This window comes from Myxine glutinosa, chromosome 7 (genome assembly GCF_964187855.1).
Source record: "Myxine glutinosa chromosome 7, kmMyxGlut1.1, whole genome shotgun sequence".
Taxonomy (NCBI): Eukaryota; Metazoa; Chordata; class Myxini; order Myxiniformes; family Myxinidae; genus Myxine; species Myxine glutinosa.
In genome coordinates this window covers 162,514,699-162,542,091 of record NC_136267.1, presented here as the reverse complement: position 1 = coordinate 162,542,091, position 27,393 = coordinate 162,514,699, and the positions used below count along the sequence as shown (strand labels likewise).

At 45.2% G+C, this 27,393-nt stretch overlaps 1 protein-coding gene across 10 annotated transcripts in view; it reads left to right on the top strand.

The window, feature by feature from the left end:
* The window catches only part of LOC137431794 (uncharacterized), a 137,945-nt gene that overhangs the window by 69,242 nt on the left and 41,310 nt on the right, over positions 1-27,393 (top strand). For 5 of the 10 annotated variants that reach the window (XM_078782476.1, XM_078782473.1, XM_078782472.1 and 2 more), the window contains 4 exons: positions 9,767-9,883; positions 10,064-10,138; positions 21,581-21,655; positions 21,791-21,862. In XM_078782476.1, coding sequence (XP_078638602.1) covers positions 9,767-9,883; positions 10,064-10,138; positions 21,581-21,655; positions 21,791-21,862 — 339 coding nt within the window. The remainder of the gene's footprint in view (positions 1-9,766; positions 9,884-10,063; positions 10,139-21,580; positions 21,656-21,790; positions 21,863-27,393) is intronic. The other 5 variants (XM_078782475.1, XM_078782474.1, XM_078782478.1 and 2 more) reach the window with 5 other exon arrangements.

Genomic DNA, 27,393 nt, shown 5'->3' with positions numbered 1-27,393 from the left:
TACGTGAGATGCGGTGGACCTGGGCACGACATTTAATGGGGGAAAAAGGGGAAGGTCGGCTCTACTGATTGTTGTTTACAGACAATGGGACTAGGGAATGGGGGATTGGGGATAGTTGGGGAGTATTGGGGAAATAGGGGAATATTTACAAGCGGATATGGAGGCCAAATTCCATATTCGCAACATTGCACCCTTCTCTACCCTCGGGGCGTCCCGACCCGATAAATTTTTACCTACTTTAGTGTGGCACGCAATGTAGTTCCCTCTACTATTAACTCTACCCTGAGTGCGACAGTTTTACAGATATTCACAAATGAGTAAATATGTCCCCCTGCGACGTTGCACCCTTCTCCTCACAGAAACACACCCACAGGATAACCGAATCCGGAAAGAATCCTCAAACTAAACATACAGCCGGTAGGGAGCATTATTTACACAAGACTACGCTGATTTTTACACTACGATCCAGGACCTGTTTTTGGAGGAACACATGCAGATGTTATGCATAGAGAGAGCACGCATGCTAGCATCGATACACCAACCCACGAGTGCTCTGTGGCCTACGGCCTTTAATAATGTGCAGAGCACCCCTTCCAAGCATCAAGCACCACCCCATCACACAGTGAGCACCATCCGGTGCACCAATAAAGTGTCTATAAATCACCGGTGGTGTCGCAGCCGGCCGATGTTCTGCCGCTGGTCTTGCCTTCGTGTGGTGCACTTGGCCTTCTTGCCTCTTTCAAAAAATAAAGAAAGGCGCCAACCGCGTCCATTTCTATATTGTGGCCTTCAGTGGTGTCAACTAAAAGTGGTTCACCTGCATGGCATAGGTGCCACGTTGACCCATAGGTCCATCCACGGGTGGTGCTTGGCCGCAAAAGAGCTGCGGTCCATGGTGGGTGGCCACAAACATTGCGGTCCATATGGTGTATCGATCCAAGCAGCAAGCAGCGAAAGTGCAGGCCCACAACTGCGTAGCCAGCACCTCTCTCTCCTCTCTCTCTACCCCAAAGCCAGATCCTCGGAGGTGGGAGACAAAAGAAAAGACAAGTGAGTAAGGTGGTAAGGGCGCAAAAGCGCACGCAATGTAAGATGATGCACACTGGGGGCACATGGGAACCAGGTGAGACAGGTACGTTTCTATCGTACGCTCCCCCCCCCTCCACCAGGTAACCGACATGGCCCCTCCCTTACCCCTTACTGTATCCACAAAACACAACACTACCCATAAACATCTACTTTACAAATCTACAAACGTCCCTACTGTCTTCCCCGTTCCTCCCATAAACCAAATTCGTCTTCTCTCCCTCCTAACCAATCAAATTTGCTATTTTCAACTTTCATCAAAATTTGCCATTACCAATTCATCATCAGTCCCTCCTAGGGAGGGAGAGATGGAATCACCCCAATGTCTCATCCACGTCGTGATGCGTCTCACAATCCACACAGCAATTTCATTTCCTGCAACAAAACAAAGAAAACACAGGTGTGGAGTCATCATCATCACCACAGGTAAGTGGCTGCGTATGGTGCGACAGGTTCATCAATCCTAACTATTTCCTAAATGACTTTACAACTTTACACTACCCGGGGTCTTTCTCCGGCCAAACCATTGGCCCTCTTACACTATTGGGTTCTAAAAACCAATTCCCATTGGCCAGACTGTGGTGCTTTTCAATTTGGGGTCTCACTCCCCCGATTCATCTCCCGGTGCCCTCGCACAATTTCTGGGCTGTGGCGTGTACCTCTCCCAGTGGGCCTACCCACCTGCACACCTCCACCACTGCAGTTGCCTCCGAGCTTACCTGCTCCTTACCCTAACCTCACTACCTGGGGAAGGCCCTCTGGCACTCTCCCCACTCGGTGCCCTCTCTGGCACTGGGCTACCCGGGTCCATCCTCCGGATCCTCGGGCCCCATCCACAACTCTCCCGGCTCCCAGAGCCCACCTGCGGCCTCACCTGGCCGACATCCTCACAGTGGTGGAGTGCCCAACCAACTACACACACTAACAGGCTACACGCCCAGCCATTTCCACAACACTAATGCACCCATCCACAACACCATTCTGTCACCGCACCACAGATACCAATATCCAACCACAATTTACCTGTACCCTCTACCTAACACTTACACTACCCGCCCCGGGTATCCGTGATGGGGTCCACTCTTCCCCCATTCACACCTTCGCACCATGCACACCACTCCGTACCACTTACTCCCACTCTCTCCACACACCTGTACCTGCACACCTGTGCTCTCACACCTGGTGCCACCTGCACCCTTCTCTCCCCAAGCGCATTCGCGCTGATCCACACACTCACTACTCACACACTGCTCCACACACCTGTCCAGTTGCACACCTGTGCAATCACACCTGTTCAATTCTCACACACACGGCATCATCTCAGCTAACTACTCCCTTCTGAAACTTGCGCTTCCCAGTCGTCCCTTTAAACTATTGCGCCCCCTCGTCATTATCATCCACACTAAACTACCTGCGTCCCCACTACAGGTATCAGTCACTAACTAAACTTAACGTTACCTACTGTCATCTTCTAGGGCCCTATCAATATAACCTAACCCACCCGGGCTAGTTTTCACTGCCATACACCCCATAAGCTATTGCTCCTTTGCCCCCACACATGGGAAGGGTGGCAGGGATGCCATCCCACCACATCGGGGGTCTCTCACTACCAATTTTGCACATCAAATTTCAACAAATCAAAAATTTGCCAATCACTACCCATCATCTGCCAATCACTACTGCCAATCCCTTGCCAATCATCAAATTTTGTTTTTCTCTAATTTTGGGTCCAAAACACTATCCTCATCACCCGTCTACTCACTAATGCCTCTCGGTGCGCCAATTCCTGTCCAAAGCCCGGCTTCGTAAAGCCAAGCCATGGATGCTGGTTGTTTTGTGCCGGCGGCTGGATGCGTCCGGCATTCGGGGCAGGGACGGGGGCTTACTCGGGCCGAGATCCCACGCACCACCTCGGCGTGGAGCCATCCAATGTCCCGATCTCGACCTGCCGGCGCGTCTCAACAAAACGTGGTCGCCATGACGACCCTTCCTATCCAGCTGCCCGCTCCACCTAGTGGAGCACGGACGCGGCCGTTCAAAGCGAGGCCCGGCACGCACCGAGGGCCCGCTTCGGCTAAAAGTCGACCTAACCTCTAACCTGGTTACCGTCGATGCTTCACCTGGATTCTTACACCCCGCAGCCCGTTCCTTGCTCACACATCCAGCCGTCTCCATGCTCCTCGTACCTTTCCTTACACACCTCGGTACTCTCATTCCACTCACAGCCTTGGTCACACACCTGACCACCGAACACTTTGGCACACATTCGTTGCTCGCACACCTCACCAATACACCGCTTCGCGCCCCCTCCTCGGTCACCTCCTCTGTGACAATCACAGGTGTGCCCTCATTCGCACACCCAACCACGTGCCTCACCACCAACTCCAGCGTGCATTCCCACTCACGCTCTACCATTCCAGGTGTGCATCCTTCCATCCCAGGTGTACATACTCGCTCACCTGTCATAACCAACTCACGCTCCATGTCACTCTCACTACTTTCACCTCCATTCCTGACAGCGCACTCACCCTTACTCTTGACAGCGCACTCTTTCCCCATGCACCTGTCCGTCACACACCTTTCTCGCGCACACTCTCCCGTCACACCCTCTGTAACACTCACCACAGGTGTGCATTCTTCCTTGCCTTTGACAGCGCACTCTTTCCCCATGCACCTGTCCGTCACACACCTTCCTCGCGCACACTCTCCCGTCACACCCTCTGTAACACTCACCACAGGTGTGCATTCTTCCTTGCCTTTGACAGCGCACTCTTTCCTCATGCACCCGTCCGTTACACACCTCTCTCGCGCACACTCTCCCGTCACACCCTCTGCAACACTCACCACAGGTGTGCATTCTTCCTTGCCTTTGACAGCGCACTCTTTCCCCATGCACCTGTCCGTCACACACCTTCCTCGCGCACACTCTCCCGTCACACCCTCTGTAACACTCACCACAGGTGTGCATTCTTCCTTGCCTTTGACAGCGCACTCTTTCCCCATGCACCTGTCCGTCACACACCTCAGAGTCGGACTTTCTTGCACACCTCCTTTTTCGCACACCAGACCTGTCGCACACTTCACCAACGGCCTCTCACGAACACCCGGGTCTATCTCGACCCCCAAGCTTCTTAAATCCCCTGGCGCATCATACGCACGACCATATTGGTCCCCACTTACACCGGGTCCTCTGCCTCTTCGCTTCTCCTCCATCACCTGCGAATCCCTCATCCGGTTAATGAGCACATCATCACGATCCAAACACAGACTTTGGACCAATTCTTTTATCTCCTCTTTTATCTCTTTCTTATCCCCTCTCCGTCGCTTCTTAATTTCGCTCATCCCTTCTTCCACTTCTTCTAATTTGTGCTTCACCTCTTTTATTCCCCGGTACGTCTCCTCAAGCTCGTCCTCCAAGGCTACCTTGACCGTTTCCATGTGCGTCCTCACCTGCCGGTCCTTCGTCTCCATTACCTCTATCACCTCGTCCAACCTCGTTGTCAGTCCCTCACGTACCATCTGACATTCCCTCTTCGTCGCCACCAAGTCATCTTTTAGTTCTCTCTGTGTCGCTTTTAAACCTCCTAATACCGCAGTGTTCCTTTGAACCTGCTCCACTAACTCCGTCTGTCCCACCGTCAGCTGCTCCACCTCCTGCGTCAGGTCCTCTATGCCCCCTTGTAACTTTACAGTCCCCTTTCTCACCTCCTTCTCCATGTGCTCCCTACAGTGCCTCACCTCCTCGCGCACTCCTCCGACCTCCTCACTCACTCCTCTTCTGATCTGCTCTCCCATCACTTGCATCTCCCGCCCAGATGCCACCCTCATCTGCTCCATTTCCTCCCTGTGAGCATCCAGTTTGGCTTCTACCCCCATTCTGACCCCCTCTATCTGCTGCCCCATTTGGTTAACTTCCCTTTCCGCTTGGTCCCTCATGTCCCTCAATTTGCCTTCCATGGTGTTTTCTAACCCCTCTAACCCTTTTTGCATCCCTTCCATTTGATTCTCTTGAGCGGCCATTCTGTTTTCTACCCCCGTTAACCCATGTTTCACTCCCTCTATCTGATTCTCTTGAGCGGCCATTCTGTTTTCTACCCCCATTAACCCATGTTTCACTCCCTCTATCTGATTCTCTTGAGCGGCCATTCTGTTTTCTACCCCCATTAACCCATGTTTCACTCCCTCTATCTGATTCTCTTGAGCGGCCATTCTGTTTTCTACCCCCATTAACCCATTTCTCACCTCTTTTATCCCGTTGTCTAACCCCTCTATTCTACTCCCTAACCCTCCGATCTGGGCCCCCATGTCCTTTTTCAATTTCTCGCTATTGGACCCCATGTCCTCCCTCAATTTCTCGCTATTGGACCCCATGTCCTCCCTCAATTTCTCGCTATTCTGGGCCATAAGGGCCTTCATTTGTATGAAAAACAAGTTCCAATCCACCGGGGGCGCTGCCACGGTCGCGGGCGCGGTGATCAGCGAGGCGCCATTTTGCGCTCCCGCAATGTCGGGCACAACGACGCTATTTTGTGCGTCTGCTACCCTCGCTGCTTCGCTCTCCTCCTGTCCCTCATGTCCCTCAATTTGGTCCTGGACCGACCCTGCCTCACTCTCCCCTACCGGACCCCAGCTGTCTTGGTCTGCCATAGCGCGACTTTCAAAATTCGGGTTTTTATACAACAAAACAAATTTCGGCCGTTATAATTTCGCGCGGGAAATGCGCTCCGAATCGATTCTACTTGTTACAAATTTGGGCCTAATAAATTTAGTCCCGGGTTCGAATTCCACTCCTCGACACCAATTGTTACAGACGTGGCTTAGATGTTATTTACCGAGCGGTTTTGGTATGACCACGTCTGCACAAGTTACCCGATTATACCCGAACGTTGACTAATCGCGCTGCGCTAGGTCAATAAAGGAAAAGGACACCCGGCTGGGATTAAAATGACACGACACCCAGGGTTCAGTTCTCAAGACCTCCGGAGGAGGTTATATTGTTACGGAAGGTTAGATTACAAGGACGAGAGGTACAGCATAGAAAGACAAGCACTTAGACACAATCTTATATTATTCCCAACAGACGACAGATAAACGGGACAAAAGGCTGACTCACACGGGGTTTGATGGCTAGGAAAGGCAGGATCGATGGCTCCAGGTGCACCTGGGCTCAAAGGTCAGAATCGACTCGGTCCGGTCCAGAGATGCGGGGAGGTATTCAGCGCTCGTACGTGGCAACTTCTCTCTCCAGGCTGGGGGCGCATCTGACCTCACATCCGGCAAGTGGCTGCGTAGATCCGGCGGGGAGTGACACGCCCTCGGCTCGTTAGCTCCGCCCCAGATGGAATCGGCTCGTTGCTTCTCATTGGGTGCGTGCGGGGGGGTTACCGGCTCCGCCCTTGACGAGGAGCTGACAGCCAGCCCCTTCGTGGTAACCCCGTGGAGCGCATGGTCCGGCGCGCATTGTCAATGGCGGCTAACCGAGCCGGTGTGATGACGCACACTCCCCCGGTGCAGCGTCGTTGTTGTTGTAATTGTTGTTGTAGTTGTAGTTGTAGTTGTAGTTGTAGTTGTAGTTGTTGTTTGGGGAAGAAGATGGAAGGAGGTATGGGAAAGGTCCTAAACTCACTACTGGTGCCATATAATCACATTCTGGTGCAACGAAGAGTCAGAATTAATGGAAAGGAGTCCTTAACTGACATAGACTAAGAATAACTAGCAAGATGTCCGAAAGTTGTCTACGTGAGATGCGGTGGACCTGGGCACGACATTTAATGGGGGAAAAAGGGGAAGGTCGGCTCTACTGATTGTTGTTTACAGACAATGGGACTAGGGAATGGGGGATTGGGGATAGTTGGGGAGTATTGGGGAAATAGGGGAATATTTACAAGCGGATATGGAGGCCAAATTCCATATTCGCAACAATATATATATGTATATATGTATATATATGTATATGTATATATGTATATATATGTATATACAGTGGGGAGAACAAGTATTTGATACACTGCCGATTTTGCAGGTTTTCCCACTTACAAAGCACGTAAAGGTCTGTAATTTTTATCATAGGTACACTTCAACTGTGGAAGACGGAATCTAAAACAAAAATCCTGAAAATCACATTGTATGATTTTCAAGTAATTAATTTGCATTTTATTGCATGAAATAAGTATTTGATCACCTACCAACCAGTAAGAATTCCGGCTCTCACAGACCTGTTAGTTCTTTCTTTAAGAAGCCCTCCCATTCTCCACTCATTACCTGTATTAACTGCACCTGTTTGAACTCGTTATCTGCATAAAAGACGTCTCCAGACCGTCTCCGACCACAAAGACCGCAAAGACCGACCGCAAAGCCGTCTCCAGACCTGTCCACACTCAATCAATCAGACTCCAACCTCTCCACAATGGGCAAGACCAGAGAGCTGTCTAAGGACATCAGGGACAAATTTGTAGACTTGCACAAGGCTGGGATGGGCTACAGGACAATAGGCAAGCAGCTTGGTGAGAAGGCAACAACTGTTGGCGCAATTATTAGAAAATGGAAGAAGTTCAAGATGACAGTCAATCTCCCTCGGTCTGGGGCTCCATGCAAGATCTCACCTTGTGGAGCCTCAATGATCATGAGAAAGGTGAGGGATCAGCCCAGAACTACACGGCAGGACCTGGTCAATGACCTGAAGAGAGCTGGGACCACAGTATCAAAGAAAACCATAAGTAACACACTACGCCGTCATGGATTAAAATCCTGCAGCGCACGCAAGGTCCCTCTGCTCAAGCCAGCGCATGTCCAGGCCCGTCTGAAGTTTGCCAATGACCATCTGGATGATCCAGAGGAGGAATGGGAGAAGGTCATGTGGTCTGATGAGACCAAAATAGAGCTTTTTGGTTTAAACTCCACTCGCCGTGTTTGGAGGAAGAAGAAGGATGAGTACAACCCCAAGAACACCATCCCAACCGTGAAGCATGGAGGTGGAAACATCATTCTTTGGGGATGCTTTTCTGCAAAGGGGACAGGACGACTGCACCGTATTGAGGGGAGGATGGATGGGGCCATGTATCGCGAGATCTTGGCCAACAATCTCCTTCCCTCAATAAGAGCATTGAAGATGGGGCGTGGCTGGGTCTTCCAGCATGACAACGACCCGAAACACACAGCCAGGGCAACTAAGGAGTGGCTCCGTACGAAGCATCTCAAGGTCCTGGAGTGGCCTAGCCAGTCTCCAGACCTGAACCCAATAGAAAATCTTTGGAGGGAGCTGAAAGTCTGTGTTGCGCAGCGACAGCCCCGAAACCTGAAGGATCTGGTGAAGATCTGTATGGAGGAGTGGGCCAAAATCCCTGCTGCAGTGTGTGCAAACCTGGTTAAGAACTACAGGAAACGTCTGATCTCTGTAATTGCAAACAAAGGTTTCTGTACCAAATATTAAGTTCTGTTTTTCTGATGTATCAAATACTTATTTCATGCAATAAAATGCAAATTAATTACTTAAAAATCATACAATGTGATTTTCAGGATTTTTGTTTTAGATTCCGTCTTCCACAGTTGAAGTGTACCTATGATAAAAATTACAGACCTTGACGTGCTTTGTAAGTGGGAAAACCTGCAAAATCGGCAGTGTATCAAATACTTGTTCTCCCCACTGTATATATATATACTTTTTTTTTTTATCAAGAAAATCTCCCAAACATTGTGCAAATTTTTTTTTTTTTTTTTGTATACAAGGTCGAGGCTCGTGAAAGAGCTAACATTAATCACACAAAAAGTCAAACCGACACATAAAACACAAAATAAGGGGAGCGGTAGACAATATGGGGAGAGTGGGGGAAGGACACAAACACAACATTTGAGAGCAGGGACATCGAGAGAACTGTGGGAGGGAGAGGGCTTGGGGGGAGGTGGGGGAGGTATAAAACATATGGACACTGCAAGGACTTCCAGGAAAGAAGTTGGAATTTCAAAAAAGTGTATCTGGGGTGAATTAGCGGGGGTAGAAAAGATCAAGGTTTTGGATGGGGGAAGATAAGAGATGGTGGTGAACAGCTGTTTTAAAGACCTGGAGGGAGGAGTGGTATTGAAGGGAGTGGGGGAGTTTGTTCCAGAGGTTGGAGAAAAGGGGAATGAAAGAGTGAAGGTGAGCAGAGAGCCGAGATTTCAGCAGTTTAACCATCAGAGGGTTGCTGGCAGATCTTGTGCGACCTGTAGGCATATTTGGGGGACAGAGCACAGAGAGAGCTGGGGGAGCAAGGCCAGAGAGGAGTCAGTGGAAGACAGAAAGACTACCAACCTGCCTGCGGTGAGTGAGTGAAAGGCCCTCGGTGTTAGCTTCGTCGCAGGAGATTCCATATACGTCTTCCCCCTCAGATAGCTCTCTGACAGCCGGAAACAAAAGCTTGTGAATTGTGATCAAATTGATGTTGATAAAATGTAATTAAAATGGCACGTTCATGGGAATATTCAACCACTTTTGCCCCATGACTTGAGCAAGCAATGAAGGCACAAGTTTCTTTTGGAATAATACCACTTAGAATTGGGATGATTGAGATTGTGTGCTTCGCCGAGTACGATTCAGGAACATGACAGTCTTTTGTTAGATGGGTCGATCTAGGCTTCTCGGCTTTGTGATCTAACCTTCCGGGGATTAAAAGCAGACCCTTCCCTGTCACTTTTTTTTTTATAGTGTCTCCTGTAAAGCCACAGCCCTTGTGTGAAGCAGCAGTAATGGCTTCCACAGAGTTGTGCCCATCTGAAAGTGCAACCTTGCCGAATGAGCACCTTCCATCCCTTCCAGCTGAAGGTAATGCAATTAAATAGAAGTTCAAATGGCTTTTGATGAACATGAGACATCTTTACTGAATAAAATTGTTTTTTAAAATTATTTTTTGGGTGGTTTGGCTCTACTCAAGACTATCAACCCTTCCTTTTTCTCGTTGTTTTTTAACTGCTTCTGCATATCTGGATGTTATTCCTGGTGCAGATGCACAGGCAGAAGCCTCTGAGAATGTGAAGCAAGTGCTTGAAGAATCACAAATTTCCATCAACTCTCTGCAAGGTAACGTTCTTTTGGATGTTGTGGCATATGTAGGCCATTTTGAATCTCCTGATCTGGCATTTTGACCAAATATTCTGTGATTATAGTTGGTAGAGCAAACAGCATTTAAATCTTTTTTTGATTAAAGAAATGTTTTTTTTGCCTCAATTTGCATATGTGTACATGTACAACTTCCACTATTTGAGTATTTTTCTCCTCAATCTTGCTGGCTTCTGAATTGAGGGCTCTTCTAACTGATCTTGAATTTGTGTCTGAGAAACCAGAGTTGCAAGCCTTCTGCTGTTTATACTAGAATGTACATGGGTTGATATATATATTTTTTTTTCTTACGAGTTGAATGTGAAGATGTACCCTAATTTTCCAATTATACACCACGATTTCTTCACAAATTTTGTAGTCAAAACCCTCCAGTGAAGTTAATACATGAGTGTGGCTTATACCTTATTTGGTGGTATTAATTTGTTCTGGTTCTCCTCAACCATTATGCTACAATGGAATCATTGCTGACAAAACATGTCTTCGACAATGAAGGTTGTCTTCAGTTGCTTTATCTTCACTTAAAAGCGACAAGCAGATTAAGTGTACCTGATTGTAACCTGATATGGTCCTCTTTATTTAACAGCTGCGGTTTATATTCAAGTGCAGTTTATACACAAGTTTGTTTTTCAAAAATATCAATATTTAGGGAGTGCAGCTTGTACACAACACAGTTTATAATTGGGAAATTATGGTAAATCATTCTCTATCGTTACAACCAGATTTTTGAATGTCCGCTTTCTTGGTACTGGCTTCTCATCTCTTTTGCTGCAATCTTATTTTTCTCAATTTTTCAACATGGTGAACTGCAGTGAAAAAAAAACTTGGTAGATCAATAAAACAAGAAGATGTCGTGCAGACTGGAAGTCCTGGCAGTGTCCATATGTTTTATACCTCTCCCACCCCCACCCTTCCCATGCCTCCCCCCCAAAGCCCTCTCCCTCCCACAGTTCTCTCGATGTCTCCATGTCTCTCGGTCCCTGCTCTCAAATGTTGTGTTTGTGTCCTTCCCCCTCTCTCCCCATCTTGTCTACCGCTCCCGATGTTATTTGTTTTATGTGTCTGTTTGTCTTTCTGTGTGATTAATGTTCGCTCTTTCACGAGCCTCGATCTTGTATACAAAAAAACAAAAAAAACAAACATGATAATCACAGTCTACCCCTCCCCAAAATAAAAAGTTGCCATGGATACATCAAATTGTCCATTTCATCAAGATTAAAATTGACGATCTTAATCAAAGCTCGGGTCAATCGGATTGAAATTGATGATTTTTCAGATGAAAATTGATATTAGAAATTTGACCGTGTTGGACCTTTTGACCTCAAATGGTTGGTTTCCCAATTCAGTGATGCACTATGTAGTTGCTGTTTAATTTTCAAGTTAATCGGATGAAAAGTGACAATATTTCAGATGAAAAATTATGCTTTTATTAGTTTGACCTTGAGTTGACGTTTGCCCTATTGACCTCAAAAATTGTTGGTTTCTCAATTTAGTGACACAATATGCAAATGATGTTCAATTTTCAAGTCAATAGGATGAAAAATGACGATTTTAGAAATTTAACCTCAAGGTGACCTTTGACCTCAAAATCGATTAGCCTCTTCCTTATGACCAACTCTACCATCTGGTGAAGTTTCGTGAAGATCGGTTTAAAATTGTGACTTGTAGGCGATTGACAGGCAGACAGACAGAATAACGCAGAAGACCAACCAATATAGTTGATAAATCTTCGATTGAATAATTAAATCTTCAATGATTTGTAGGAAAGCAGTGCTCTCGTCGAGAATTAATGATTGTGCATGAGACTGAATTGGTGTGCGAGGCAGCAGTTGACGAGTAGTTTTAGTGTTGACCATTAACCTCTAAGAAATACAGGCATATTGAATTCGTGATTATTATTATTATTATTATTTTTTTCGAAACGAGGAAGTTTACGAAGCCGAAAGGACTATTTAGAGCAAAGGAAGTGAAATGATGCACGTGGCGTCAGAGCAGAGACATTTGTACGCCAACTATTTGAGACATGGGAGAGTTTATTGTAATCATCTATCAGTACAAACCAACTAATTCCTGCATCATGACTGGTTAACTCGGTAGCAATTGAAGTTGTCTTGTTACGTCAATTTGTGTCCCACGTCTGTTGCCATTCATGATCAGATCTCTTGAAAAATCCCTATCCTGCACTGCTTCCTGGAGCTCTTAGTCAGGGCCCTTAGGGATATTTTGGGGCCGTTTGGTTCAAATTCTTCCAAAAGCACCAAATTTGGCCCAGATGTTGCCCATGCCATACTCTTTCGATTTTTGACGGGCGCCAAGACGGGCGCCCCTCCCCCCCCCCCCCCCCAGGGGCCCCATATTGATGGAATCATGGAATCCATCATTGCTTCAGATATTAAATCTTTCCTCTTCTCCAATGGCTTGATCTCTGATCATCAATTTGGTTTCAGACCTGGTCACTCTACTCTGGACATGCTGCTTCTGCTTTCTCAACAATGGATGGAGGTCCTCAACGCCAAACAGGAAATTAGAGCTGTCTCCCTTGACATTTCACGTGCCTTCGATACGTCTGGCACCCTGCTCTGCTCACCAAACTCTCCTCCTTTGGTATCCATGGAAATCTCCACGCATGGCTGGTGGACTTCCGCTCTGGTCGTAGTCAACGTGTGGCCCTGAATGGGTTTCTCTCATCTCCTCTTCCTGTTCAGGCTGGAGTTCCCCAAGGTAGTGTTCTGGGCGCTGTGCTTTTTCTGGTCTTCATCAATGATCTCTCTGACTCTCTTGAAAATCCTCTCTATCTCTTTGCTGACGACTCTACTCTCTGTCGCTCCATTCCTCATCCCTCAGATCGGCAGTCTGCAGCCTCCTCACTCTCTGCAGACCTGGACAAAATCACAGACTGGTCAAACAAGTGGAACATGTCTTTCAATCCTGACAAATCTCACACTCTTACAATGTCTCTCCGAAAGGACCGACTGGACAACCCTCCCATCTACTTTCTCAACAATCCTCTCCAAGAAGTTCTGTCGCTCAAGCTTTTGGGTCTCACTATCTGCCATGATCTTTCTTGGGAAAACCACATTTCCAAGCTGGCCTCCAAAGCCAGTCGCCGACTGGGCATCCTCCGTCGTGCGAAGTCCTTCCTTGGCACACCTGAGCTCCTCACCACATACAAGGCTTTCATCCGCAGCTCAATGGAATACTGTTCCCCCCTCTGGGCTGGTGCTCCTGCCTCACACCTTGCTCGGCTTCACGCTGTTGAGGCCAAAGCTTTCAGAATCATTGGAATCTCCTGTGATGTAGTCAACACCGAGGGCCTTTCACTCACTCACCGCAGGCAGGTTGGTGGTCTTTCTGTCTTCTACCGACTCCTCTCCGGCCTTGCTCCCCCAGCTCTCTCTGTGCTCTGTCCCCCCAATATTCCTTCAGGTCGCACAAGATCTGCCTGCAACCCTCTTATGGTTAAACTGCCAAAGTCTAGGCTCTCTGCTCACCTTCACTCTTTCATTCCCCTTTTCTCCCGCCTCTGGAACAAACTCCCCCACTCCCTTCAATCCCACTCCTCCCTCCAGGTCTTTAAAACAGCTGTTCACCACCATCTCTTATCTTCCCCCATCGAAAACCTTGATCTTTTCTACCCCCGGTAATTCACCCCAGAGTCCTTGCAGTGTTCATATGTTTTATTCCTCTCCCACCTCCCCCCAAGTCCTCCCGATGTCCCTGCTCTCAAATGTTGTGTTTGTGTCCTTCCCCCTCTTCCCCCTCTCTTTTGTGTCCTTCCCCCTCTCTCCCCATCTTGTCTGCCGCTCCCCTTGTTTTTTGTGTTTTGTGTGTCGGTTTGTCTTTTTGTGTGATTAATGTTAGCTCTTTCACGAGCCTCGATCTTGTATACAAAAAAAAAAAAAAAAAAAAAATGGCCGCCACCCGGATTAGAGGAAAATCAGTTAAATAACCAAAAGGGTTGGAATCATGTATGATACCACTTTTCAGGGGTTTTCGAGGTCGAGGAATCCAATTATGATGTTATTTTGATGATTCGAGGTCAAGGTCAACCCTCAAGGTCATCTTAAAGGTCATTTTTGAGTCAAACATGTCGGTTTTTGAGTTTTTTGTCAAGATTTATGCGAGGTTCACCATTTTATGTTTCTGGGTTGGGTAATCGAAATCTGACCTTATTTTTGACAATTAGAGGAAATATTTACATGTCTATTTCCTAATTTTCAGGCATATGCAGTTCATCAGTCTAATTACAAAGGAACGGATTTTGATGTTTTATGAACTGTATGCCATATCCTTGTGTTTAATTTTTGTGCGATCATGATCCGGGTTCATGTATACACGATTGTATACATGCCATAAATATGACGTCATAGGTCATGTGACCTGGCGGCCATATTGGATTTTATGAAAACCTTAAAAATTGATCCCTGCCTTCATTTTTCGATCGATTCATTTTGAACTTTGACCACTTTAGTCTAGTAGGAAGACTAGGTCCCCCTGCACCCCCCGGAGATATACTTCTAATCAGTGTTTCTAGATTGGAAAGAATGTGTAGAAAATGACTAGCTATGGCCCCAAGCTGAAAAAATGTCCCACATACCATTTTTATGCAAATTACTGCTGCAAATTTTATGCAAAATTATGCAAATTTTATGCAAATTTTTGATGAGGAGTAGAGTTGAGGGGTCTTTGAGGGCTTCATCGAGGTGCTCTCGGTTGCAAGACTGGGTCATTCTGAGAAGCACAGCAGGGTCAGAGATCATGATGTTCTCCTCCTCAGTGAATCTCTCCATCAACAGCCTCTCCATTGCCTCACACACTGTTTTGAGGCAAAAGAGGGACTTTGCGTAGGCCTTTCCACTGAGAACACCTTTGAGAGATCCACTTGTTACTAGTTGTGCCTCAAAGAGAATCTCTGCATATCCAGAACCACGCATCTTGTGTCCAGTGAGCATCCCGATGTAGTTCATGGATGTGTGGAAGGGTCCAATCGTTACTACATGACTAGCAAATTCATTTGGCCAGCGCCAGATGATGGGAAGGGCTTTCATGCAGACACCCAGATCAAATGTATTCAGGACCCATCTCTGACCCACCTCAGCAGTTGCTGCCTCGGAACGCTTCAGTAGCTCACGAACAACTGCGTTGTCTGTGATCGGTCTGTGCCTGGTGCCTGCATGGCATGGCAATGGCCTGCAGCCTGTGCCTGGGCTAGGGGGTTTCACCTCTGCAACTGGTTCTCCCCCACCCAGCAAATCAACAGTCGACTACTGCACGCCTATCCACCAACTTATAGTACGCCATGTGGTTGGATGCATATCCTAATTATGACGTCATAGGTCAGGTGACATGGTGGGATGGACCGGTATGGTCCCCAGATCATGCCGCCCTTGGCGCCCATCAAAAATCGAAAGAGTATGGCTTGGGCAACATCTGCGCCAAATTTGATGCTTTTGGAAGAATTTGAACCAAAATATCCCTAAGGGCCCTGACTATCTGGCACAGGCAGCTTGGCTGCAGCCTTTATCCCATCCATCCAGTGCATACAAAGTCTGCCTTTTCCTCTTCTTCCCTCAACCATATCCAGCATGGTTGATTTCTCCAGACTTTTGTTTTCTGCATGCATCATGTGTCCAAAGTACGACGGTTGTGGTGGTATAATTTCTTCAACCACTGATTTGTTTGTTCTTGTTGGCCATTTAATTTTTAACATTCATCTCCAAAACCACATTTCAAACGGTCAAATCCATGTGCAAAAAGATTGAGGACACAAATGTCTTTGGCACATAGGGGATGTTTTGGATAAGCTTTGTTGAGGTGAGAGTGTAGCGTCACTGGGCAGACTCCATGATGTGGTGCAGGGCGCAAAAGTGACTCCCGTAAACTACTCCAGTACATGACGCATGAGTTTATATGCGAGAGGAATGAATCCTGAATCTAACTCTCTTTTTTTGTTTCCGCCAACTAAGTCACCAGAAGCATTATGTTTTTGGGTTGTCTGTGCGTCCGTGATAGGTTTTTGTTATCTCCATAAGTTAACAGCTGAATGGATCTATGTCAAACTTAGTATATGTATAATGATGCAAATATGAACTGGTTAGATTATTGGGTCAAAGGTCAGAGTCTGTAATATATTTCTGTTACGGCGATAAGTTGATGGCTGAAGAGGACAAAGTCAACCTTGGTACAATTATGTATAACTAGCAACGGTACCCGCCCTATGGGCGGGGTTTCAATTGTGAGGCCCAAATGAAAAGGCAAAATATCAGAAATTGAAGGCTTTTTTATTTTAAACGATTTATGTAAACATCCGTTAAATCATATGACACGCAAATCATCAAAATCTAAACAGTATTTGTGGAATTTCAATAAAAGCCAGATCACTGTTCATATCAGTAAATATTATTCCATCGTGTTTGGAAAATTTGAAAAATTGGAAAATTGAAAAAACAATAGAGCCTATTTTACTCCAGGGGGTCCCAGGATTACCCACCCAAAATGTCGTTGCGATCGGTTCAGCCGTTTTTGCGGTACCTGGGAACGGACGGACAGACGGACATTTGGTGAATTATAGTAAGGTTATGTAAAGATAAACGGATTCGACTGGGGTGAAGAGGTCAAAGGTCAGATGTAAAAAAAAATAGGTAAGAATTATGTTGCTGTGCTAACTTGTGAACCAGTGATGGGATTTTGACCAAACCTGGCTTAAGTATATATTATGCAACGATGAAATGATTCGATTTTGGCGTCGGAGGTCATGTCAGGTAGAAATGTGTTGCTTGAGAGCAGCTGAATGGATTTAAATCAAACTTGGAACAAGTATGTATAATGATGTAATGTGGGTGGAGGCATTTTGGTCGACGTCACGACGTCGAAGAGTGCTGTTCTAGTTCCCAAAGGCCATTGATGTGATTTTATGCTGTTTTTTCGAGCAACGTAACTCCTGCGTTAAAAAAAATAAAGAAAAAAAGAAGAGTTTACTTTACTTTACCTTTTCCTTGTCTGAAACCTACTTGCATTTCTCGGTTGATTAAGTTTTCTATTTCTATGTTGAATACAACAACAACAACATGCATTTTAAGGCCATTTTCCCTGCTGGAGCGGGGGTTAGCCTTGCGATCCCAATGACAATCTTCTCCATTTTGCCCTATTTTCTGCATCTCTCCTTGTTAACCCCCTTGCCTGCATTTCTTCTTCCACCATCTTTAGCCAAGTCTTTCTCGGTCTTCCCAGTCCTCTACTTCCTTCTACATTCATTTCCATCACTCTTCTCAACCAGTCACTTTCATCCTTCCTCAACACATGACCAAACCATCTCAACCTGTTCCTCTTCACAGCATCAATCACAGGCAATATTCCCATCATCTTTCGCAATTCATCATTTGTCCTCCGCTCTCTCTCAACGATACTCCGCACAGCGCACATCCATCGAACCATTCGCATTTCCGCCCTTTCCAGCCTTCGTTGCTGCTCTACGTTCATTACCCATGTCTCGCTCCCATAAATCATAACACTTCTCACACATGCAGCATACACCTTTCCCTTCAGCTTCAGCGACACTCTCCTCCTCATCAGCACGCCACTCAGTTCCTGAAATTTCTTCCATGCACATCTCACTCGAGCAACCGTTGCCGAGTCTGATCCACCTTCTCCATTCAGCATGTCTCCGAGGTAGCAAAATGTTTTCACACCTTCCAGCTTCACGCCGTCTCCAAGATCCAACTCAACATTTCCTCCATCTGCAGCTCCCTCTGTGCACACCTTACATTTGAATGTAGCTGCCACACTGGTAAATGACCCTCTCAGACCACTACATTTTTGATGAACCCACTCAGCGCACATTGTACATTGAATGGAGTTCACTCCGACACCCTTCCTGCACACAGCACACGGCCACTTCCCAGTTCTTTCCACCTCACCACATGCTTTACCACTTGCCATCACCTTCGTCTTTCCGATATTCACCTTTAGACCTTTTGTCTCCATACATTCCTTCCACTTGTTCATCTTTTCCTTCAGTCCATCCATACTTTCCGCAATCAACACCAGATCATCTGCATACAACAACTCCCACGGTAAACCCTCCTTTACGTTCTGAGCCAGCACCTCCATCACAGCTACAAATAGTAGTGGACTTAGTACCGACCCCTGATGCACTCCCACCTTCACCTCAAACTCACCACTGTTCCCGTCTTTCGTCCTTACAGCTGTGCGTGCTCTTTTGTACATTGCCATCACTACTCTGATCAACCATTCCTCCACTCCTTACTTCCTCAATGCCCATGTCAATACTTTGCGTGGAACCCTATCGAATGCTTTCTCCAGATCAACAAACCCAAAAAACAACTTCTTCCTCTTCTCCATGTACATCTCCTGCAACTGCCTCACAATGAAAAGCACGTCTGTCATTCCTCTTCCTGGCATAAATCCAAACTGCATTTCGTCGATCTTCACTTTCTTCCTTATCCTCCTCTCCAACACCCTTTCCAATACCTTCATTCCATGCTCCAATAACCTTATCGCTCGGTACGAGCCACACTCCAGAGGGTCACCTTTCCCCTTGTATGGAGGGACGGGGGTACTCGGTTCCAAATCCACTGGAATGCGGCCTTCTTTCACCACCAGATTACAGATCTCTGTCATTCTCTTCACACCCCAACTTCCTGCTGCCTTCAACATATCTCCCACAACTCCCGTCGGCCCTCCCGCTTTTCCACTCTTCATTGCTTTTATCGCTTCCTCAACTTCCTTCTCAGTTATCTTCTCTGCCGGTCCTAAAACTGGGTTACTCTCCATGTTGCCATCCCATTCATTCTCTGTATTCAACAGCATTTCCATATATCTTTTCCATCTTCCTTTAATTCCATCTGGGTCGACAACGATTTGTCCCACTTCATCCTTCAAGCAACTCACCCCCATCACATCACACCCCCATCACATCACACCTCTCTTTCACTATGTGCTTTGCAATCCTGAATACTGCTTTCTGACCCTCTTCCGAATCCAAGCGTTCTCCGAACATTTTCCTACATGCCTCCTGCGCCTTTGCTACCTCTTTCTTTGCAGCCTCCTGGCTGCCTTATAACTTTCTTTGAATGTTGAATGATCTTTAGTAATGTCTTTCTGGCATGTGAAATTGAGGCAACCATTTGTTATTATTTGAACATTCTCTTGGATCCCCTTTCTTTCACAGAGGAATTTAGATTGACAGATTCCACCTTTTAGGCCATACAATCCTGCTCCAGATCTGTGTACAGATATCTTTTAAAAATTTGATTGCTTACTCCCCAACTACCTTATAGTCATATTGAAATTTCATTTCGGCACCTGGTGTTTTTCCATTTGCCAGCTCTTTCAGAGCTCCACACAACTCACATTCTATCACTATTGGTTATTGTTGATATTCTTTGTTCAAAGGTTGCCATTGTATTGCCATCGAGTTTTGGTAACTAGTGTATCAACATAGGTGTTTGATTCGCCAATCAAATCCCCTGTGTACATATGATGGTGGCTTGGCAGAGATTTCAAGCGATGGTTGTTTCTTCCACTTGATCATGGGGGTGGCATACTCTCTCAATTGTTGTGAATAACTACAAGATCTAGCCATCTCTGTTGTTTTATAGCAGTCTCTGTAAAATGTTCCAAGCACAAAGGCGAATATTTTGTCGGCCCAATCCACACGGGTATTTTGGAAAAACTTCCTCCAATTTCTTTCAACTCTCAGATCTTTCGACCATTGTTGTAGCATGAAACCATCTCGGTTTGTATTACCACAACCGCCAAGTATGCATCAACCACCAAGGATGAAAATGGAATGAAAATTATTCGCAACCACAATGAAATTCGCAACCACAACCACCAAGAATGAAAATTATTCGAATTTGTATTTGAAAAAAAAAGTGTTAAATGGTCCCTGTACACAATACGGATGTGGTGGTCGCCTTCCTCGTGCGACGTCGCGGCCAATCATGAAGAAGATTTCGACTTTTAATTGCAAAATTACCCACTTAAATCGGAAATCGGAAAAATACATCGATTTTGTATGGTATTAAGGGATACAGTGCATTCAGAAAGTATTCAGGCCCCTTCACTTTTTTCACATTTTGTTATGTTGCAGCCTTATGCTAAAATCGTTTAAATTCATTTTTTTCCCTCATCAATCTACACTCAATACCCCATAATGACAAAGAGAAAACAGGATTTTAGAAAGTTTTGCAAATTTATTAAAAAGAAAAAACTGAAATATCACATTGACACAAGTATTCAGACCCTTTGCGATGACACTTGAAATTTAGCTCAGGTGCCTCCCATTTCTCTTGATCATCTTTGAGATGTTTCTACACCTTGATTGGAGTCCACCTGTGGTAAATTCAATTGATTTTACATGATTTGGAAAGGCACACACCTGTCTATATAAGGTCTCACAGCTGACAATGCATATCAGAGCAAAAACCAAGTCATGAGGTCGAAGGAACTGCCTGCAGAGCTCAGAGACAGGATTGTGCCGAGGCACAGATCTGGGGAAGCCTACAAAAAAATCTCTGCTGCATTGAAGGTTCCCAAAAGCACAGTGGCCTCCATAATTCTTAAATGGAAGAAGTTTGGAACAACCAGGACTCTTCCTAGAGCTGGCCGCCCGGCCAAACTGAGCAATCGGGGGAGAAGGGCCTTGGCAAGAGAGGTGACCAAGAACCCGATGGTCACTCGGGCTGAGCTCCAGAGATCCTGTGTGGAGATGGGAGAAACTTCCAGGAGGACAACCATCACTGCAACACTCCACCGATCTGGGCTTTATGGCAGAGTGGCCAGACGGAAGACTCCTCAGTGAAAGACACATGAAAGCCCACAGAATCTAGTTTCTCACCGTCTGAGTCCTTTAGGTGCTTTTTGCAAACTCCAAGCAGGCTTTCAGGGTGTCTTTCACTGAGGAGAGGCTTCCGTCTGGCCACCCTTCCATAAAGCATATGGAAGCCATGAATTTAAACGATTTCAGCATAAGGCTGCAACATAACAAAATGTGAAAAAAGTGAAGGGGTTTGAATACTTTCTGAATGCACTGTAGATTAGCACTGAGGTGGTCTGAACATTTCGGTGCCCCATTAATCTTGGATTTTCGAAATTTAAAATGTTTAATGTTTTTATTTGTCTTCACTCTGACTTGTCATTTTTGGGCATATGAAATGCTTCTTCTTACTGTATTGTTTTTTTTTCTTCTTTTTTTTTCTCTTTTTTTTTTTGTTTGTTTGGATTGTTTTTCCACACAAAGCTAAATGTATTACTGTCATTGCCAAAGCCTTTTTGATTTTTCTTTGATCACTTTGCCATTCCAGGTAAATTATTTTTTATTTTTGACGATTCTGCCAGGTGATTTGGTTTCTGATGCTCATGCCATTGATGTGGGTATACCGGTAATTCCTGTAGAGGCTGTCTTTGCAGATTATTTTACCATGGAGGCCACCTTGCCCGATGGCAACCAGGAGACTGGTGAGAAAAACTGTCAGTAATCCCTCCACCCCAACCCCATCTCCAGACATGCTGCAATTTGTAAAACATGTTAATTTGAAGGTATTTTTTATGCAAATTGCATGACTATGATAAATATTTGGATTTTTGTTCCAGAACAAATTGTTGTGCACACACCTGAGGAGCAGGTTTTGCGTTCTGATGTTTCTATCCAGAAACCAATTGCTGGTGGGTTTGCAGCTTTTTCCTCCTCCACCAAAGGTGGATGGAGGTTAGGTTTTCACCCCGGTCTGTCTCTGTCTGTTTGTCTGTTTGTGAACAAGATATCTCAAAAGGTTGTGGAAGGATTCGGACGAAATTTGGCGGAAAGTTCGTGTGTGTGACAAGGACGAAATGATTAGATTTTGGTGAAGACCTAGGTTTCGGATCCAGCTAGTAGAATTTTAAAAGTGATTCTTCACCAATGGGAGATAGGACCAAAAACGATACATAGCTAGATTAGGATGGTTCTTCAAAATTCAAGTTAGAAAAGTCATGCCCCTTACACTTAAAAAAAATTATATCTATGAAAAAACCCTTGTGGTGAAATTTTAAGCCATTTGGACTAAAGTTAGGGGTTGCACACGGAGTTTGTAATTTCACATATTTGGCTCGTGTAAATGTTTGGAGTTGATTATTTATTCTCCACTGCTATACTTGTGATTTTGACCATTACAGTTGACCTATGACCTTGCTATGTACTGCACATTTTGAAGTTGTTTTTAAGTTAATTGAATACAGTACAGCTGTACTCTGGTGTATGCAGTTGCTCCCATTGAAAAGTACAATCGTCTCCTGACGAGGGATGAACAGCAAACCTGGTATCTGCTTCAGGTTGTGACACAACATCGCCAGAGGTTTCCCAATTGCAGGACATCAACGCTTATCGGGCAACAATGAGTGGCTGGCAACCATGAGTCACTGCAACCCCTAAAACTTGATGTATTCAAAAAATATTTCACAGGCAGAAGTTTTACCTCAATACCAAAACAATTAAAGGTTCAGAGTAAAACAAGTCAAATTTTGGTGAAGATTTGGATCCGGCCAGTATAATTTTTAAAGTGATTCTTCACCATTGGGAGATAGTGCCAAAAACAACATATAGCAGGATATCTCCTAAAGTTGTGGATGGATTATTTTGATTAAGTGATTCTGAATTGTGGTTTTTCTGGTGTACTCTGGGATACAAAACGTTAACTGTTCACCTGGTGGTGGTATGCTCTGTACTGAGTGCCGTTCTCGTTTCTGTATGAATTATATTGCATTTTTCTATATCCTTTGATCAGTATTTCTATATCCTTTGATCATCCTTTGATTAGCCTGGTGTTGGGCTCGCGGCTAGGGTGCCAGCTTAGGATCCTAGGATCCTGGGTTCGAATCCCGGTCGATCGCTGAATTAACGCCAGGGGGGTTGGCTCAGCCTGTCATCCTTCCGAGGTCGGCTAATTGAGTACCAGTTCACTGGTAATTCCCTGTGTCGTAAAAAGGTGACAAACAGGGTTGGCGGCAGGAAGGGCATCCGGCCGTAAAACATCGCTTCAAAAAGGGGACCAAAAAAACAACAACCACCACGGTCCCCGAAAAAGGCCAACCCCCGCTTTGCGGGGAAAAATGGCCTCTTATAACGGTGGGGTTATTTTTTTATTTATTTTTTTTTTTTTCTATATCCTTTGATCGAAGCATGGTCTTTTTATCAATTTGTCTATGCGATATTGGAATAGTCAATTGCTTCACCTCGCTCATTTTGCCTGCAGCTTGTGTATTCTTCATTCCTCCAACACGTTTCCCTTTTCTCCTAGTTTATGGCCAATGTGGATTAAAACCTGAACATCGTTTCCATTGACTGTTGGTTGTATATCAGTAATTATGCGATTCCATACTGTGAGTGGAGAACCGCCAATAAGGTGTCCCATACAGCCTTTGCTGCACCTTACCCGAAGTGAAAAGAACCGCCTGCCACAGGGCGGATGTACATGGTGGTGACGTCACGGCGTTCACTCATTACGTTGGAGCACTAAATTATATATATTGATTTCATTACTCCCAATCGCATCCAGGTCGACTCCATGTAGTGGGTTGAAATAAGAGGTTATGTACCGTGGCAGGCGGTGCTTATCGCTCCCGTTAAGGTGCATCAAGTGCTGTATGTGCCACCTTACTGGTGGTTCTCCACTCACAGTATGGAGTCGCAAAAGTACTTGTATATATATATATATATATATATATATATATATATATATATATATATATATATATGTATATATATATGTATATATATATGTATATATATATGTATATATATATGTATATATATATGTATATATATATGTATATATATATGTATATATATATATATGTATATATATATGTATATATATATATATATATATATATATATATATATATATATATATATATATATATATATATATATATATATATACGATATATACATATACGATATATATATATATATATATATATATATATACGATATATACATATACGATATATATATATATATCTTTCATATATATATCTTTATATATATCTTTTCACGTGATATATATATATATATATCTTTCACGTGATATATATATATATATATATATATATCACGTGAAAAGGTAAGTACACCCCATGTAAAGTTTTGACTTTTTCAACATATTTCAACAAACAGCTATTTGATCTTCATTTCAACAATATTGATAGATAAAGGTGATATAATATAACAAATATCATGAAACATTTACATTTTGTAGTCCAATATATATTGGCCATATTGGATTCATGCAAATTATACATATTTCTGCAAGATTTTTTGGTACTTTTAGTATGGTGTTCTGTGGACCCCATATAAATGCATTGTGGTTAAAAAAGAAAAAATTGCAATTTGTTCCAAGTCAAACCTTTTTTGCCTTGACTAGTAATTGTAAACACAGTATAAAACAAGGCTTAAGTAAATTGCATGTTCCGTTTATCAGACTGAAATGTCCCGAAACCCATCTTTCTCTGTACCCACCCTAGCCAGTTGCCCCCAGCTGCTCCTGGACTCTGTGTCCTTCTCTCCTGACAAGGTGGAGAAGTTTCTGTCAAACCTTGACTCTGATTCTGCAACTGGACCAGATGGCATCAGCCCACGGGTCCTAAAATCCTGCTCTGCTGCTCTATCACACCCTCTCTCTGTTCTCTTCACCCTCTTCTTCACTAAAGGTCATCTGCCTTCTGCTTGGAAATCAGCCAGCATTACCGCTTTACACAAAAAGGTGCAAAAACATATCCTTTCAATTACAGACCAATCAGCATGCTCACAATCATCAGCAAGGTCATGGAATCCATCATTGCTTCTGATATTGAATCCTATCTCTTCTCCAATCGGCTTGACCCAAACAACTCAGATCATCAATTTGGATTCAGACCAGACCACACTGGGCATGCTGCTGCTGCTGCTTTGGATGGAGGTCCTCAATACCAGGCAGGATATCGGAGCCGTCTCCCTTGACATATATCGTGCCTTTGATATGGTCTGGCACCCCACACTGCTCACCAAACTCTCCTCTTATTGTATCCATGGAAATCCATCTTCTTTTCCTGTTCAGGCTGGAATTCCTCATTGCAGTGTTCTGGGCCCTGTGCTTTTTCTCATCTTCATCAATGATCTTTCCGACTCTGGAAAATCCTCTCTATCTCTTTTCTAATGACTCCACCCTCTGCTGCTCCATATCTCATCCCGCAGATCAGCAGGCAGCAGCCTCTTCACTCTCTGCAGACCGGGATAAAATCACAAACTGGTCAAACAAGTAGAACATGTCTTTCGATCCTGACAAATCTCACACTCGTGGAAAAGACCATCTGGAAAACCCTTCCATGTACTTTCCCAAAAATCCTCTTGAAGAAGTTCTGTCACTCAAGCTTTTGGGTTTCACTATCTGCCATGATCTTTCCTGGGAAAACCACATTTCAAACCTGGCCTCCAAATTCCAGTTGCCAACTGACTGGGCATCCTCCTTTGTGCGAAGTCCTTCCTTGGCACAACTGAGCTCCTAACCACTTGCAAAGCTTTCATCCGCAGCTTGATGGAGTACTGCTTTCCCCTCTCGGCTGGTGCACTTATCTCACACCTAGCTCGGCTTCACGCTGTAAAAACAAAGTATTTCAGAATCATTGGTATCTCCCGTGATGAAGCTGAATCTGAGGGCCTTTGTCTCTGTCACCGCAGGCAGGTTGGTGGTCTTTCTGTCTTCTACCGACTCATCTCCGGCCTAGCTTCCCCAGCTGTCTGTGCTCTGCCCCCCAAATGTTTCGTCAGGATGCACAAGATCTGCCAGCAACCCTCTTCTGGTTAAACTGTCAAAATCAAGAATCTCGACTCACTTTCACTTTTATTCCTCTTTTCTCCTTTTTTTTTTTTTTGTATACTGAATCGAGGCTCGTGAAAGAGCTAACATTTATTTCACAAACAAATCAACCAGACAAACAAAATATATAAAAAGAGGGAGTGGAAGACAAGATGGGGAGAGAAGGGGAAGCACACAAACACAACATTTGAGAGCAGGGAGAAGTGTGGGAGGGAGAGGGCTTGGGGGGAGGAGGCGTGGGAAGGGGGGGGTGGGGGGGGGAGAGGTATAAAACACAAGGGGACCAAAATTAGCGGGGGTAGAAAAGATCAAGGTTTTGGATGGGGGAAGATAAGAGATGGTGGTGAACAGCTGTTTTAAAGACCTGGAGGGTGGAGTGGGATTGAAGAGAGAGGGAGTTTGTTCCAGAGGCGGGAGAAAAGAGGAATGAAGGAGTGAAGGTGAGCACAGAGTCTTGATTTTGGCAGTTTAACCATAAGAGGGTTGCAGGCAGATCTTGTGCGACCTGTAGGAATATTTGGGGGACAGAGCCCAGAGAGAGCTGGGGGGGGGGGGGGGCGGGCAAGGCCAGAGAAGAATCGGTAGAAGACGGAAAGACCACCAACGTGCCTGCGGTGAGTGAGTGAAAGGCCCTTAGAGTTAGCTTCATCGTGGGAGATTCCAATGATTCTGGACGCTTTGGTTTCAACAGCGTGAAGACGAGCTGGGTGTGAGGCAGGAGCACCAGACCAGAGGGGAGAGCAGTATTCCATAGAGCTGTGGATGAAAGCCTTGTAAGTCGTGAGGAGCTCAGGTGTACCAAGGAAGAACTTCACACGACGGAGGATGCCCAGTCGGCGACTGGCTTTGCAGGCCAGATTTGAAATGTGGTTTTCCCAGGAAAGATCATGGCAGATAGTGAGACCCAAAAGCTTGAGTGACAGAACTTCTTGGAGAGGATTATTCAGAAAGTGGATGGGAGGGTTGTCCAGTCTGTCTTTTCGGAGAGACATCGTAAGAGTGTGAGATTTGTCAGGATTGAAAGACAATCATGTTCCATTTGTTTGCCCAGTCTGTGATTTTATCCCGGTCTGCAGAGAGTGAGGAGGCTGCAGACTGCCGATCTGAGGGATGAGGAATGGAGCGACAGAGAGTAGAGTCTGCTGTTACCCCCATTGCTGCTGTTACCCCCATTCTGAAAAAACCTGGACTAAACCCTGACACCCTAAATAACTTCAGACCCATCTCCAACCTACCCTTTCTGTCAAAGGTTTTGGAACGCGCTGTAGCCACTCAACTCAAACATCACCTCTCTGCCAATAACCTGTATGAAACATTCCAATCCGGGTTCCGCTCCAACCACAGTACTGAAACTGCTCTCCT